This window comes from Scyliorhinus torazame, chromosome 3 (assembly GCF_047496885.1).
Source record: "Scyliorhinus torazame isolate Kashiwa2021f chromosome 3, sScyTor2.1, whole genome shotgun sequence".
In the NCBI taxonomy this organism is placed as follows: domain Eukaryota; kingdom Metazoa; phylum Chordata; class Chondrichthyes; order Carcharhiniformes; family Scyliorhinidae; genus Scyliorhinus; species Scyliorhinus torazame.
Genome location: NC_092709.1, coordinates 18,616,964 through 18,633,054, shown reverse-complemented (window position 1 = coordinate 18,633,054; position 16,091 = coordinate 18,616,964). Strand labels below are relative to the sequence as shown.

Below are 16,091 nucleotides of genomic sequence, written 5' to 3'. Positions count from 1 at the left end.
GTAATAGTCTCCCTAATCAAAATTGCCACCCCTTCACCTTTCTGTTCTTCCCCGTCTTTCCAAAACACATTTTATGCAAATATATTCCCGACGTTTTCTCCATCATTTCCTCAATATCGTCTTCCTATGTCCATCTGTGCTTGCTGTGCTCACCAGTCTGAATTGCCAGCCCATGTGTTCATAGAGTTCATAGAATTTACAGTGCAGAAGGAGGCCATTTGGCCCATTTGAGTCTGCACCGGCTCTTGGAAAGAGCACCCAACCCAAGGTCCACACCTACACCCTATCCCCATAACCCAGAAACCCCACCCAACACTAAGGGCAATTTTGGACACTATGGGCAATTTATCATGGCCAATCCACCTAACCTGCACATCTTTGGACTGTGGGAGGAAGCCGGAGCACCCGGAGGAAACCCACGCACACACTGAGAACGTGCAGACTCCGCACAGACAGTGGCCCAAGCCGGGAATCGAACCTGGGACCCTGGAGCTGTGAAGCAATTGTGCTATCCATAATGCTACCGTGCTGCCCATGTTCACATGTATGCACTGTAAATCTAATTTAGAGAATATCGCACCCCCTCTTAACTCCGACCCCACCTACTGCCTTACTATTTCTTACTGCGGTGCTATCTGTTTCCCCCACTCATTGGTTCATTTTTCCAACGGAACACCCCAGTACCCATGATGCCCCTGCCAAGTTAGTTGAAACCTTCTCCGATAGCACTAGCAAACCCCACCTCAAGGACTTTGATGGAGCAAGACTTTTTCCCTTCTGCTCTCTTGCAGTTTTGCTGCCTTCTCTAAGATGTGCCGCTTGATCTGTTTCAGGTCCCCATTGCTTTCTGCTCCTATCCTTTTGTCTTGAACGCCCAGGCAAAAACAAAGATGTTACAGACAGACGCTGCCTTGCAGATGCAGGTATGTTGCATTGGGGCAATACACAGGAATACACAGCACATCTTTGCCAGTGAGAGGGAAATTCCAGAGGCTGATGTTTAGACCGTGACAGCATGGCCGTCAACAATCGTGTGAAGAAAAAGGGGGTGTTGAAGAAGAGGGCAGTGTGGCTGGGGGAGGTTACCGAGATGGGTAGAGGGAATAGGCCATATGGGGATGTGAGCGAGAAGATTTTAAAATGGAAGTATTCGATACCGGAAGTCAGTGTAGACCAGTGAGCACAAGAGGGTGTTGGGTGAATGAGTCTTGGTGCGAGTTAGAATACAGTTTGGAGAGGGAATTCTCAGTTAGCTGAAGGCAGGGTCACCAGTGCTGGGCTGAAGAGCGTATGAAACGCATTTCGGGGCAGAGTTGGAGAGGGCAAAGTTCTCAAACTTACAGGAGAGGTAACGTTTAAGGTGGTTAATGAAAAGGGATTCAATTTCCCCCCCCCCCCCCACCTATTTTGTCTCTGTTAAACAGATAGCAGTGAATAGGACGAGCCTGGAGAACATCTTCATGCTGCTCACGCTGGGGCCATTTCTGACGAGCAGCCCTTTCCTCGTCCTGCATGTCCAGCGGACTAATCTGGTCAGTGATGCCTTGAGAGAGCTGAGCATTCATTCAGACGTGGACTTGAAAAAGCCTTTGAAGGTAAGAGGCAACCGCTGTCAGTCTGGCAATTTGACTCCGATTGTTGTACAATTGACAAAATGATCAGGGGGTGCCCAGGACACGGACCGTTAGCTCCTTCATGTCCTGGTGATGGCCTTGCCTCAGTCAGCACACTGGCCTTTGAGACAGATGGTGGTGGGTTAACATCGCACAATAGTATAATCCCTTATGACCCGGACTGAAACAGCATTTGGCGGGATGGACCATGATGTTCCATTTTATAGTAAGATGAATCTACGAAATAACAATTGGGATCTGACTCACTGAATTCAGTGAACTTGCTTTTTTTGTACTGATAAAGATCGGAGAGCATACCATCATTCCGGGAGAAAGAAATTACATTTATAAAGCACCCACCGTGACCATTGTATGCCGGAAGCGCTTTGCAGCCAAAGACATTGGGCGACATTCTCCGTAGGCAGACACCAAAACCGGGAACAGCGATTGGGCGGAGAATCAGTCTTGACTCCAAAATCGTGGCTGACGCCGTGTTCACACCAAATTGCAATTCTTCGAAGCCTCGACAGCAGCGTCGATGCGTTCCACTCCATAGATATCATTAGCAGGCCTGACCTGGGATTCTCCGGGGCCTTCGCCAGGCTTCACCTGTGCCGGGAGAGATTTCCCGACGGTAAGATTCACTTATGCTTTTAAAAATTGGGAAACGGGAACCATGGCTCAAGGGGGAGGTAGGACATGCACAGGCGTGTTTGTGGGCTGCCGATCCTTGGGGCGGGGGTGGGGGGTGGGCAGGGCGGTTGTGACCAGGGGACAGGCCGTGGGGCCGAAGTGGCCCTCCACGGGACTGGGTGTTGAGGCAAGGACCGCCATTGCCACAGCCTGCAAGGCAGCCATATTGTTCCGCACCCCACTGACCATGGCCCATGATTCTGCAGAGTGACACCAGCCATTTGGGTACCCCCACGGCACCAGCCTCCCCACACCCTAACCCCCATCCTCTGCCATAACCCCCCCTCCCCCAACCGGCTGCCACCCGCCGGCGGGGAATCATGCGACTCATCCAAGAGCATGCCAACAGCCCCTACGACACAATAGCACAATGGTTAGCACTGTTGCTTCACAGAGCAAGGGTCCCAGGTTCGACTCCCGCTTGGTCACTGTCTATGCGGAGTCTGCACGTTCTCCCCGTGTCTGCGTGGGTTTCCTCTGGGTGCTCCGGTTTCCTCCCACAAGTCCCGAAAGATGTGCTTGTTAGGTGAATTGGACATTCTGAATTCTCCCTCTGTGTACCCGAACAGGCGCTGGAATGTGGCGACTAGGGGATTTTCACAGTAACGTCATCACAGTGTTAATGTAAGCCTACTTGTGACACTAATAAGGTTATTATTATTATGGGGTTGGCAGACGGGGCCGGCAGAGCGTACCCTGACATCGGCAGCCGCTGGTACCCCTGGCAGCAGGGCCGGGCGCCAGTGCCGGGCACCAACGGGTCCTGGAGTGCAGAGATGGAGAGAGGGGGAGGGAGGAGGGGTGGAGGAGAGTCATATGGAGTCCAGGTCTGCAGGGCCATCGTGTAGCCTGTTGCACCTGCTTGGGCGGGGGGGTGCACCATGCTAACAATGTCGGCCTTTCACCCCCTTCAAACAATGGAAATTAGAATCCAACCAGCAATGGTGGCCTTCCTCCTAGTCGCTGCAGCCCCGGGGGATGCCCTACGGCTGTACGAGCTGGAGCTGCTCGAGGAGGAGGAGGAATCGGCAGCAGCAGAGCCTGCCCCACGGTAACGGGGTAGCCGGTGAGGATGGAGAGCTGGCTGCCCAACAGGCCGAGGAGGAGGAGATGCCAAGAAGGCAGTGCATCAGGCCTAGTGGGTACCGGCAGCGCCTGTCATTCGACGACCTGCCGGACTGGACATGCCGTTGAAGACTCTGGCTGAGCAGGGGGACAGTGCGACATAAAAGACAGATCATGGCGCACCTGGCACTGCGGGGGAATTGTGGGGGGTGGGGGGCTCCCAGTGCCCGTCAAGGTGATGGTTGCCCTGAACCTTTATGCCACGGGGTCCTTCCAGGCGCCGAATGGGGAGCTGTTGTGGATCTCACAGAGCTCGGTGCACAGGTGCATCCACGCCATCTCAGAGGCTCTACATGCGCAGTCGGCACCCCACCACCTGGTGCTGCCAGTACTGGAGGCCTGCTCTCGTCATGACCAGGGTCTGCGTGCTCGCGGCCATGGAGCACAGGGCGTGGTCTGCCTCCATCTGGGACTACGCCACATCACCCAGTAAGTGTGCCCACCGACTTCTGGGTCTGTGCCACATCAGCTAGTGATTGCGCCATCTTCCTCTGGGACTGGGACACCTCCCTCTGTGTTTGTGCCATGTCGGCCAGCGCTTGGTCAATGCCACTAACCCTCTCGCCCATTATGATGGTGCCATGCTCTGGAGCACCGCTGCAATGTCCGCCTGGACATTACCCTGGGGTCGTCCCACCCTCCGACTGATGTAGTGGAGCATGTGGTGCGTACCAGATAGTGTCCCAGGTGCGTCTTCGCTAATGTGCCCAACTGAAGTGAGTGCCTTTGGGGATGGTGAAGGCTGTTGGAGACAGCTGTGACGGGAACTCGGTGTCTGAACCAGACTCCAGCTCTGGGGTATCATAGGATGCGGGTCGATGGTTCCCGTCCGTGTCGGTGTCATTGCGTCGCTGCTCGACACCTGGGGATGTGGTCGGGGACCAGGGCACTAGGCTATGGAGGCCAGTATGGGTGCATGGTGCAGAGTGGGGTGTTCAGCCGGCCTTTGGGTGGGGGGTTGTTGCTCGGGGCACAGCGCTGCCTACTTACCGTGTCCGTCCTGAGGAGGTTGTGCAGTTTCTTTCGGCATTGCTGGCCGGTCCTCGCGGTGCATCCCATGGCCTCTGCCACCTGCGTCCAGGCATGCCGAATGGCGGTGGCTGGCAGTCTCCTTCCCACACCGGGGTAAAGGGACGCCCGCCACTCCTCCATGGTGTCCAGTTCCACGTTGGTAAACTTTGGTGCCGCTCGTCGTGCTGCCATCTTATTGGCTGGGATGGTGTGTGGGGAGTGCAGTGTGTACACGTGGCTGCAGCTTGTCAGCCTCCCGAGTGCCTATCCGGAATCCCGCACTGTTTCTCATTGGAATCGATTGAGTTCCACGTGGCACCGGTGCTAGCCCCTTAATGGTCAGTGAATTCGCCCTGGTGCGGCACTGGTTTTGCTGTTGTAGAACTCCACTAATCCTGCCCCAGCATCAACACTTAGTCTCAGGAACGGAGAAACTGGACAAATGTTTGAAGCATAGTCACTGTTGTAAAGTCAGAAAAGTGGCGGCCAATTTACGCATAGCCAGCTCCCATACACAGTAATGTGGTTAAAAACTAGATCATGTGTTACTGTGATGGTAATTGAGGAATAAATATTGACCAGTGAATGGGCTAGGGTCTGGCAGATTGTATTCCATGTTGACAAGTGTGAGGTTATCCATTTTGGTAGGAGTAACAGCAAAAGGGATTATTATTTAAATGATAAAATATTAAAACATGCTGCTGTGCCGAGAGACCTGGGTGTGCTAGTGCATGAGTCGCCAAAAGTTGATTTACAGGTGCAACAGGTGATTAAGAAGGCGAATGCAATTTTGTCCTTCATTGCTAGAGGGATGGCGTTTAAGACTAGGGAGGTTATGCTGCAATTGTATAAGGTGTTAGTGAGGCCACACCTAGAGTATTATGTTCAGTTTTGGTCTCCTTACTTGAGAAGGGACGTACTGGCACTGGAGGGTGTGCAGAGGAGATTCACTAGGTTAATCCCAGAGCTGAAGGGGTTGGAGTACGAGGAGAGGTTGAGTAGACTGGGCCTGTACTCGTTGGAATTTAGAAGGATGAGGGGGGAATCTTATAGAAACATATAAGATTATGAAGGGAATAGATAGGATAGATGCGGGCAGGTTGTTTCCACTGGCGGGTGAAAGCAGAACTAGGGGGCATAGCCTCAAAATAAGGGGAAGTAGATTTAGGACTGAGTTTAGGAGGAACGTCTTCACCCAAAGGGTTGTGAATCTATGGAATTCCTTGCCCAGTGAAGCAGTTGAGGCTCCTTCGTTCAATGTTTTTAAGATAAAGATAGTTTTTTGAAGAATAAAGGGATTAAGGGTTATGGTGTTCGGGCCGGAAAGTGGAGTTGAGTCCACAAAAGATCAGCCATGATCTCATTGAATGGCGGAGCAGGCTTGAGGGGCCAGATGGCCTACTCCTGCTCCTAGTTGTTATGTAGGACAGCAAGGACAACTTATCTACTGTTCCACCATGGAATCTTTTAAATCGATCTGAGGGACTGTCATAGTCTTGCTTTAACATCTAATTTCAGAAGCATTTAGATGAGCACTTGATATACAAGGGTACGGACCATAAATGTTTGATGGCCATCTTGCATATTATCCATTTTTCTCGGTGCCTTTTCCTCAAACTTCGAGAATACAATTTGCTTTTTCTTTTACAAATTCCGCGTTGAAGGCCATTTCTGTCTTCGAGTCCTTTCTGTGGGTGGCGGTTGGTGGGGAAAGCTTCCTTGATCTGATTCTGCCGGTTTGTTTCTCTACACAGGTGGTGTTCCTGGGCGAGGAGGCAGTGGACGACGGAGGGGTGACAAAAGAATTCTTCCTGTTGCTGCTGAAGGAGTTGCTGGATCCCAAGTATGGCATGTTCACATACTACGAACAGTCCAGGCTTTTGTGGTTTTCCGAAAAAGTGAGTGCCTTTGTTGCATGGCCACTTATTTGTTTTTTAAATTTCAATTTAGAGTGCCCAATTATTGTTTTCCAATTATGGGGCAATTTAGCGGGGCCAATCCACCTACCCTGCACATCTTTGGGTTGTGGGGGTGAGACCCATGCAGACACGGGGGGGGGGGGGGGGGGGGAAATGTGCACACTCCACACGGACAGGGGATCGAACCCAGGTCCTCAGCGCTGTAGGCAGCAGTGCTAACCACTCTGCCAGCGTGCCGCCCATGCTTTATGCCACTTGTGAAAGTTCCGAAAACTTTGCGCGTCCCTGCGCCCATCTGATTCTGCAGAAGGGTGGAACGAGCGTGGGCCATTCAGCCCCTCTGGCCTGTTCATCCAGGCAGTGAGCGTGGAGAGATTGGATGGACTGGGGTTGTTTTCCTTGGAGCAGAGGTGACTGAGGGGGGACATGATTGAGCTGTATAAAATTATGATGGGCATCGATAGAGTAGGCAGGAAGAAACGTTCCCCTTGGTAGAAGGATCAATGACCAGGGGGCGCAGATTTTTTAAGGTAAGGGACAGAACGTTTAGAGGGGAATCTTTTTCACACAAGAGGGTGCTGGGAGTCTGGTACTCACTGCCTGAAAGGGTGATGGATGCAGACACCCGTATAACATTAAATAAGTATTTAGATGTGCACTTGCAATGCCAGGTGGTTGTCTTTGACCAGTGCAGACGATGGGCCAAAGGGCCTTTTCCGTGCTGTAGACCTCTTACAACTATGGCTCATCTGTATCTTAACTCCATTTACCCACCTTGAGTCTCATTACCTTTAATGTCCTTGCCCAGCAAAACATTTGTCAAGCTCAGTTTTGATCATCCCCCAGCTTCGAGCAGTATTTTTGGGGACAAAGTTATCGATGTTACCTACAGGTGGAATGGAAGTCAGTGTGATAAACGTCATCAGTATTTCTAAATTCTGGGTCACAAACTTGGACTGGGTCTCAACGACCTGAAACGTTAACTCTATTTCTTTCCGTAGATGCTGCCTGAATTGCTAAGTATTGCCATCCTTTTCCTGTTTTTATTTCTGATTACTTGAACTGCTCCTGGGTTTAACTCGGGCACGTTGAAGCAGCACAGTCCTTGCTATGCCTCTATGAATGGGACAGAGTTTAACGTTCAGGATTTGAGGTGATGATTTGATTTGACAGGAACTAATTTCTGAGTATTACCGAGTGGAAAGAGGTCATCTAACCGTATTGTAAATGCCATTGTCTCTAGCCCTGTTGGGAAAGCGTAAAATTACAAGTTGCTTGAACTAAAAACACCTTTCTTTCTTTCACTTTCTCTTGCGCTTTCTCTCTCTCTCTTTCCCTCTCTCTTTTTTTTAATTCCTCTCCCTCGCTTTCTTGTTTTTTCTTGCCCTCCTTTCTCTCTACCCTGTTCTCCCTCTCTCTGTCGCGTTCCCCCTCTCTCCCCCGCGTTCCCCCTCTCTCCCCTCTCTCTTTCGCTTTCACCCTCCAACTCTCGGTCGCTTTCCCCGTCTCTCTCGGTCGCTTTCCCCGTCTCTCTCGGTCGCTTTCCCCGTCTCTCTCGGTCGCTTTCCCCGTCACTCTCGGTCGCTTTCCCCGTCACTCTCGGTCGCTTTCCCCGTCACTCTCGGTCGCTTTCCCCGTCACTCTCGGTCGCTTTCCCCGTCACTCTCGGTCGCTTTCTCCGTCTCTCTCGGTCGCTTTCCCCGTCTCTCTCGGTCGCTTTCCTCACATCCCTATCGGTTGCTTTCCCCGTCTCTCTCGGTCTCTTTCCCCGTCTCTCTCGGTCTCTTTCCTCGTCTCTCTCGGTCTCTTTCCCCGTCTCTCTCGGTCTCTTTCCCCGCCTCTCTCCCCGTCTCTCTCGGTCTCTTTCCCCGTCTCTCTCGGTCTCTTTCCCCGTCTCTCTCGGTCTCTTTCTCCGTCTCTCTCGGTCTCTTTCTCCGTCTCTCTCGGTCTCTTTCCCCGTCTCTCTCGGTCTCTTTCCCCGTCTCTCTCGGTCTCTTTCCCCGTCTCTCTCGGTCTCTTTCCCCGTCTCTCTCGGTCTCTTTCCCCGTCTCTCTCGGTCTCTTTCCCCGTCTCTCTCGGTCTCTTTCCCCGTCTCTCTCGGTCTCTTTCCCCGTCTCTCTCGGTCTCTTTCCCCGTCTCTCTCGGTCTCTTTCCCCGTCTCTCTCGGTCTCTTTCTCCGTCTCTCTCGGTCTCTTTCCCCGTCTCTCTCGGTCGCTTTCCCCTTCTCTCTCTCTCTCTCTTTCCCCGTCTCTTTCCCCGTCTCTCTCTGTCTCTTTCCCCGTCTCTCTCTCTGTCGCTTTCCCCGTCTCTCTCGGTCGCTTTCCCCGTCTCTCTCGGTCGCTTTCCCCGTCTCTCTCGGTCGCTTTCCCCGTCTCTCTCGGTCGCTTTCCCCGTCTCTCTCGGTCGCTTTCCCCGTCTCTCTCGGTCGCTTTCCCCGTCTCTCTCGGTCGCTTTCCCCGTCTCTCTCGGTCGCTTTCCCCGTCTCTCTCGGTCGCTTTCCCCGTCTCTCTCGGTCGCTTTCCCCGTCTCTCTCGGTCGTTTTCCCCGTCTCTCTCGGTCGCTTTCCCCGTCTCTCTCGGTCGCTTTCCCCGTCTTTCTCGGTCGCTTTCCCCGTCTTTCTCGGTCGCTTTCCTCCCATCCCTCTCGGTCGCCTCCCTTGTTCTCTCTGTCTCTCTCCCTCTCTCTCTGTCGCTTTCCTCCCATCTCTCTCTGTCGCTTTCCCTGTCTCTCACTCGGTCGCTTTCTCCCCACGCTCGCTCTATCCTTTTCCTCATGTTCTCTTGCTCTCTCTCCCTCCTCTTGTGACCCAGACATTTGTGGAATTGAACTGGTTCCACCTGATTGGGATCCTGTGTGGCCTGGCCATTTATAACTTCACGGTGGTGGACCTGCATTTCCCTCTCGTGCTGTACAAGAAGTTGCTGAATGTGAAACCCACGCTGGAAGATCTGAAAGAGCTTTCTCCCACAGAGGGCAGGTGAGTGGCCTGTGCACCACTTGCAATCCAAACCCTTTAGAACGATTTGTTTTCTTCAGTTTCAATACAGCAGATTTGCCCAATGCTTTCCCGACCAATAAGGACATTGAGGCCGAGCTTCCGATCTGAATGCAGTCATCAATTTGGGCACCTGATTTTCCCCCTTGTATTTTGGCTCATGCTCATGTCGCCAAACACCCAACCCACCACGAACCAGTGCAATCGGTTTCGTGTTTTTTAAAAAAAAACTCTTTTGTATTCAGGGTTAGGGTTAGATTGGCAATTTTTGAAAAATGTAAATTTAGAGTACCCAATTATTTTTTTTTTCCAATTAAAGGGCAATTTAGCGTGGCCAATCCACCTACCCTGCACATCTTTGAATTGTAGGGGCTGAGATCTTAGCAGACACGGGGGAAAATGTGCAAATCTCACATGGACAGTGACCTGGGGCCGGGATTGAACCCGTGAGGCAGCAGTGCTAACCACTGCGCCACCGTGCTGCCCCTCAGGTTAGAGTGGCAGTTTGATGTTGTTTGGTCACCACAGCTAAAAACGGGCTCTTTACAAACAAATCAGCTGTTTTATTTGGTGGGGGAGGGGGGGCGGTCAGTGGAGTAATGATTTTTACAAATCCCTTTAGCTCAATCAGTCTACTCAGCGAGCTTTCCTTCTCTTGCAGGAGCCTGCAGGAATTGCTGGATTACCCTGGCGACAATGTTGAAGAGACCTTCTGCCTCAGTTTTGCGGTAAGGGTTGTTTTACCTCCAACCTTTGGGCTTGGGCTTGTAGCATTTCACCCAGCCCATTATGCGCCAAAGCGGGCGCTGTCGGATTTAATTAACCAACTCTGGACGCGTGGGGGGGGGGTATCATCGCCTCACTTCCCAAGTGCCGAGCCCACGCCCCCAGACTCCCACCATCGTTCTCACTCAAAATGACGATCCTCTCAGATTCTCATCAATCTGCGGTACCTTATAAACAAAGATGTTTAAATGAAATGGGTGGGGGAAGCTATTATTTTTTTAATGCTCCTCTGCTTATCTTTCTCCTGGGTGTTTCTTGCACAATGGAGATAAATCTGTAGCTCCTGGAGACTCCAGGGCAGTCCTGGAGGGTTGGCAACACTACCAAGCGAGAATCGGCAAACCTAATTCTCCGATCATTGCGTTTCACATTTCCCGGCGGCGTGGGGTGGTTTCGGCGGGCAATCCCATTGACAAGCGGCGGGAAGATAGAATCCCGCTGCCAGCGAACGGTGCGCCGCTGAGAAACATGCGGCTGGGGAACCGGAGAACCCCACTCAATGTCTTGTGAGGGTGGAAATAAACTGAGCGTTTTGTGTGCGGTTCTGCCCCAGTCTTTGTTTCTTAACTCTTTGCCCTGTTGAACAGATTCTTCGAGAGAACTACGGAGTGGCGGAGCTCCAGGAGCTGATCCCTGGAGGTAAGAGCCTACCTGTGAGGAAGGAAAACAGGTGAGTGTCTGCGTTGCCTCCTCCCCCTTCAGTGAAGAGGTCTGGCTGAGAGTACATTGCCTAAACAAAGCAGTTATTAAATGTGCTTATTGCTGCTGTATGGATAACAAGTGCTCTGGAAATTGGAACATATTGATTGCATTTGGTAGCGAAAAGGTGTAGTTGTATTTTGCCCAGTCTTGCTAAGGCTAAAGAGGCTAAAGAGGGGTTTGATTGGATAGACATAGAGAAGATGCTTCCACTTGTGGAGCAATTGCAAACCAGGGGCAATTAATATGAGATTGTCATCAATTAATCCAATAAGGAATTCCGGAGAAATATCTTTACTCTGAAAGTGGTTGGAAAGTGGAACTTGCTACCATATGCAGTGGTTGAGGTGAGTGGTATAGCTGATGCATTTAAAGGGAGGCTGGATAAGTATATTATCAAGCAATGAAGAGAAGATTCTTGTGCGGTATGAAGACTAGCATAGACCATTTGGGCCAAATGGCCTGTTTCTGTGCTGTGAAACTCTATGGACTTCTGCCTTATCTCTGCTCCCAGACCCCAAGTCATGAGAATAGCACATTTACAGACCAAAGCAACTCGAGCTGTTTCTGCACAGAACCTGATTTTGAGTTACCTTCTCATTGCTTGGCAGTGATGTTTTCTTGAACTGTCTCTCCCAATGAGGGTGCTGTGGTTTGGGGTGGCACAGTGGTTAGCACTGCTGCCTCACAGCATCAGGGGCCCGGGTTCAATTCGGGCCTTGGGTGACAGTGTGGAGTTTGCACTTTCTCCCTGTGTCTGCGTGGGTTTCCTCCGGGTGCTCCGGTTTCCTCCCACAGTCCAAAGATGTGCGGGTTAGGTGGATTGGCCATGTTAAATTGCCCCTCAAGTGTGCAAAAGGTTGGGTTGGGGTCACTGGGTCATGGGGATATGGTGGGGACGTGAGCCTAGATAGGGTGCTCTTTCAGAGGGTTGGCGCAGATTCGATGGGCTGAATGACCTCCTTCTGCACTGTAGGGATTCTATGAAGAGCCTCACTGTAGGTTTTGAGAACGCTAAGATATCCTTCTGTGCTTTCTCTTTCAATTGATGTTTTACCTTCATTTAAAAAGAAAGATCTGGATAAAGTTGAGTGTCCATATGTGTAAGAAACAACTTAATTCATGTAGCATTCTGTTACACCGTCGGGATGTTATGGCAGTAAGTTCACCTGTCGGATCTCCCAAACAGTGTTGAAATGGGAAAGGACAACTGAAGGATTTAAAAGTTGGCTTGGGAACAGTTAAATGCGTTTGGCAACTGAGGGGGGAAAAAAAGACACTTGTCATACTTGATTGTAATCCTTGTGGTGGTTCCACTGTCGTTTTCCAGGAAAGAATTTGTGCAAGCTTACGTGGACTACATCTTCAATAACTCTGTCCAGGAGCTCTTTTCGGCTTTTTCCAGTGGCTTCCTGAAGGTTTGTGGAGGGAAGGTTCTCCAGCTCTTCCAGCCCAGTGAGCTGATGGCCATGGTGGTGGGAAACACCAGTTACAACTGGAAGGAGTTGGAGATGGTAAGAGCCCTCACAAGAAATTGGCCTGTTTGTAGTTCTGCAAGACCCCCTGCCCCTCAGACAATATTATTGTCAAGCTAATAGCAATCATTATCCTGGTCACCATAGCAGCCCTGCGAATCAGAAGGAGGCCATTCGACCTATCTGGTCTCCACTGACCCTGCAAAAGAGAACCCTACCTAGGCCCACTCCCTTGCCCTATTCCAATACCTCACCTAATCTGCAAATCTTTGGACGCTAAGGCTCAATTTAGCATGGCCAGTCCACCTAACCTGCACATCTTTGGACTGTGGGAAGAAACCGGAGCGGCACGCAGACATGGGGAGAAAATGCATACTCCACACAGGCAGTCACCCGAGGCTGGAATTAAACCTGGGTCCCTGGCGCTGTGAGGCAGCCGTGCTAACCACGGTGCCACCCTTAACCACTGCGCCACCATGGTATCTTGGCATTGAAACAAAGTCTGGTTGCTGTTTTCAAACGTGCCAATAATGATTAGTTGCCAAACACCCTGGAGCAATGCTGGAACCCAATAATAATATCCCACCTGTGACAATTCCTGGAATGCTGAGTCCCCAGGATTTGTTGAGACCCAAGTGTAGAGAAATGGCTATTTTATTTTACTGAAGGGGCAGCACGGTGGCGCAGTGAGTATCAGTTTTGTTACTTGGGCCACAAACTGGTGTTAGAAGTGTTTTAACAATTAGCACCCCCCCAACCTACGTCTTCCTTCCATTCTCAATATCAACATCGGAATGATAGATTATCCAGCCATTATTGCTGTTTTCTGGCACCTTGCTGTGCACAAATTGGTTGCCGTGCTTTTTAAAATAAATGTAGTATACCCAATTGTTTTTTTTCCCCAATTGAAGGGCAATTTAGCGTGGTCAATCCACCTACCCTGCGTATCTTTGGGTTGTGGGGGTGAGACCCACGCAAACACAGGGAGAACGTGCAAACTCCACACAGACAGTGACCCGAGGCTGGGATCGAAGCTGGGACCTCGGTGCCATGAGGCAGCAGTGCTAACCACTGTGTCGCCGTGCTGTCCTCATAGTGGCTACACTTAAGAGTACTTCATTGGCTGTACAGTGCTTGTGGATGAAAGGTGCTGCATGAAGGCAGGTCTTTCTCACAACAACCCCACCCTCACCACCATGATTCTGATGTCAGTCCAGTTCTATAAAGATCCCATCCATTGAAATCTCACCTTTTAAATCGAGTCAAGCCAAATCATGTCAATAAAGGCTTGTATTTATATGGCTCCTTTAATGTGGTCAAATGTCCCAAGACACTGTTAATCTCCTGGACATTAGGGAGTTGGTTACAGGGATTGGATTGGATTTGTTTATTGTCACGTGTACCGAGGTACAGTGAAAAGTATCGTTCTGCGTACAGTTCAGACCGATCGTTACGTACATGAAAAAAAAATACATTAGGCAAACATAAAATACACAATGAAAATACATAGACACAGGCATCAGGTAAAGCATACAGAGGTGTGGTACGACTCAGTAGAAAAGATGTGTGAAGAGATCAAGTCAGTCCGTAGGAGGGACGTTTGGGAGTCTGGTAACAGCGGGGAAGAAGCTGTTTTTGAATCTGTTTGTGCGTGTTCTCAGACTTTTGCATCTCCTGCCCGATGGAAGCAGTTGGAAGAGTGAATAAGCCGGGTGGGAGGGGTCTTTGATTATGCTGCCCGCTTTCCCAAGGCAGCGGGAGGTGTAGACAGAGTTGTGTGATGGACTGGGCGGTGTTCACGACTCTCTGTAGTTTCTTACGGTCTTGGGCCGAGCAGTTGCCATACCAGGATGTGATGCAGCCAGATAGGATGCTTTCTGTGGTGCATCTGTAAAAGTTGGTAAGAGTCGATGTGGACGTGCCGAATTTCCTTAGATTCATGAGGAAGTATAGGCGCTGTTGTGCTTTCTTGGTGGTAGCGTCGACGTGGGTGGACCGGGACAGATTGTTGGTGATGTGCACACGTAGGAATTTGAAGCTGTCAACCATCTCCACCTTGGCCCTATTGATGCAGACAGGGGTGCGTACGATACTTTGCTTCCTGAAGTCAATGACCAGCCCTTTAGTTTTGCTGACATTGAGGGAGAGATTTTTGTTGTTGCACCACTCCACGAGGTTCTCTATCTCCCTCCTGTATTCTGACTCATCCTTGTTCGCGGTTGTGTCGTCAGCAAACTGGAGTTGGAGCCAAATTTTGCAATGCAGTCGTGTGTGTATCGGGAGTATAGTAGGGGGCTAAGTACGCAGCCTTGCGGGACCCCGGTATTGAGGACTATCGTGGAGGAAGTGTTGTTGTTAATTCTTACTGATTGTGGTCTATGGGTCAGGAAGTCGAGGTGACCAGTCCTAGGTTTTGGAACTTTGATTTGAGCTTGGCTGGGATTATGGTGTTGAATGCAGTGCTGTAGTCAATAAATGGGAGTCTGATGTGGGATATAGAGGGGGGATGGTGCAACTATGGAGGGATTAGAATATGAAGATGAGAATTTCAATGGTGTTCAGGGACTAGAACCCATGCAGGTCCGCAATAAGAGCTGTGAAGCCTCAATTAGGACACCCGAGGAATTCCACGTGTTAGGATGTGAAGAGCTGATGTATCTTTTTCTGGAATCTGATGTGCCAGCATTCTGAGGTGAGTTTTTGTACAGTGTGTGTGCTCTCTCTTTGTTGCGTTATTGTTACCTGTGGTGTGTACTGCTTAGATCCCTTAAGCAGTCTTGTAAAAGTTACCAAGAAGTCTTTATTAACGATACTGAACTATGCATGTTTACTTAGTGTACAGGTATGCCAAGGACTCCATGGCATGCCTTTGTGTATTTCTACCTAGCTCTTTCTACACTGCTGACCAAAGCTCTAGGTCAGGTGCCACTTTGCATCGCTGGTGGGCGATGCTGTACTCCGCCCAAGGTTAACCCTTTGTACCAGATCCTTCTCCATTACAAAACCGACCATAGGATTTTATCACTGAAAGAGCTACACCAAGAATGTACCATTAACCACAGGTCTTGGTAGAGGTAGTGTTGGTCATCCAGCCACAAGGAGTGCTGAAGGACATCCTGTGATCCATTTTTAAGACCTGGAATTGCCCATGCAGTCGTCAATCTGAATCCGATCACGCTGGAATGTCCCAAGAAACCTCCTCGCTGCCCATTTTGCCTAAAGCTGACCATGCAAAGCAACCTGTCCATTTATAATTGTAACGATTGGTCACAATTAAAATCCAGTTCCTCGAGCTATTATAGGAAACCGTAACCAATTTGATTTGCTTTTTAGTGTCACCTGTGTTTGTATATAAATTTTGTGTTGTGTGTGAGCCTGTGTGTGTGTGTTGTGTGTGAGCCTGTGTGTATGTGAGCACACGTGTACTGTGTGTGTGTGTGTGTGTGTGTGTGTGTGTGTGTGAGATCCTTGAACTGTGCAGTTTCTCATGCAAGGTTTTGTTCATTTGAATTGTGTTTTACCAGAGTGCAATTTACAAGGGAGATTACCATCCTGCACATCCTACCATAAAAATATTTTGGGAAGTATTCCATGATTTTCCTTTGGAAAAAAAGAAGTTGTTTCTGTGTAAGTGTGGTTATTTTTGTGAAATGTGATCTGAACGGTTGTTAAAAGTCTCGCAAACAAAAGTGCATTTTGGTTGGTGTTGGATCAGGACACTTTTTTTCCCCCAATTTGAAATGTACTGTTCCAATCCAGCCTGTTTAGTTTTGCT

General features: G+C 50.1%; 1 protein-coding gene across 3 annotated transcripts in view; it reads left to right on the top strand.

Annotated features, from left to right (window-relative positions):
• Positions 1–16,091, top strand: part of LOC140408314 (probable E3 ubiquitin-protein ligase HERC3) — a 77,330-nt gene that overhangs the window by 56,661 nt on the left and 4,578 nt on the right. For 2 of the 3 annotated variants that reach the window (XM_072495344.1, XM_072495345.1), the window contains 8 exons: positions 834–923; positions 1,425–1,595; positions 6,197–6,340; positions 9,172–9,338; positions 10,018–10,084; positions 10,730–10,812; positions 12,172–12,355; positions 15,841–15,943. In XM_072495344.1, the coding sequence (XP_072351445.1) occupies positions 834–923; positions 1,425–1,595; positions 6,197–6,340; positions 9,172–9,338; positions 10,018–10,084; positions 10,730–10,812; positions 12,172–12,355; positions 15,841–15,943 (1,009 nt within the window). The remainder of the gene's footprint in view (positions 1–833; positions 924–1,424; positions 1,596–6,196; positions 6,341–9,171; positions 9,339–10,017; positions 10,085–10,729; positions 10,813–12,171; positions 12,356–15,840; positions 15,944–16,091) is intronic. The other variant, XR_011940080.1, reaches the window with a different exon arrangement.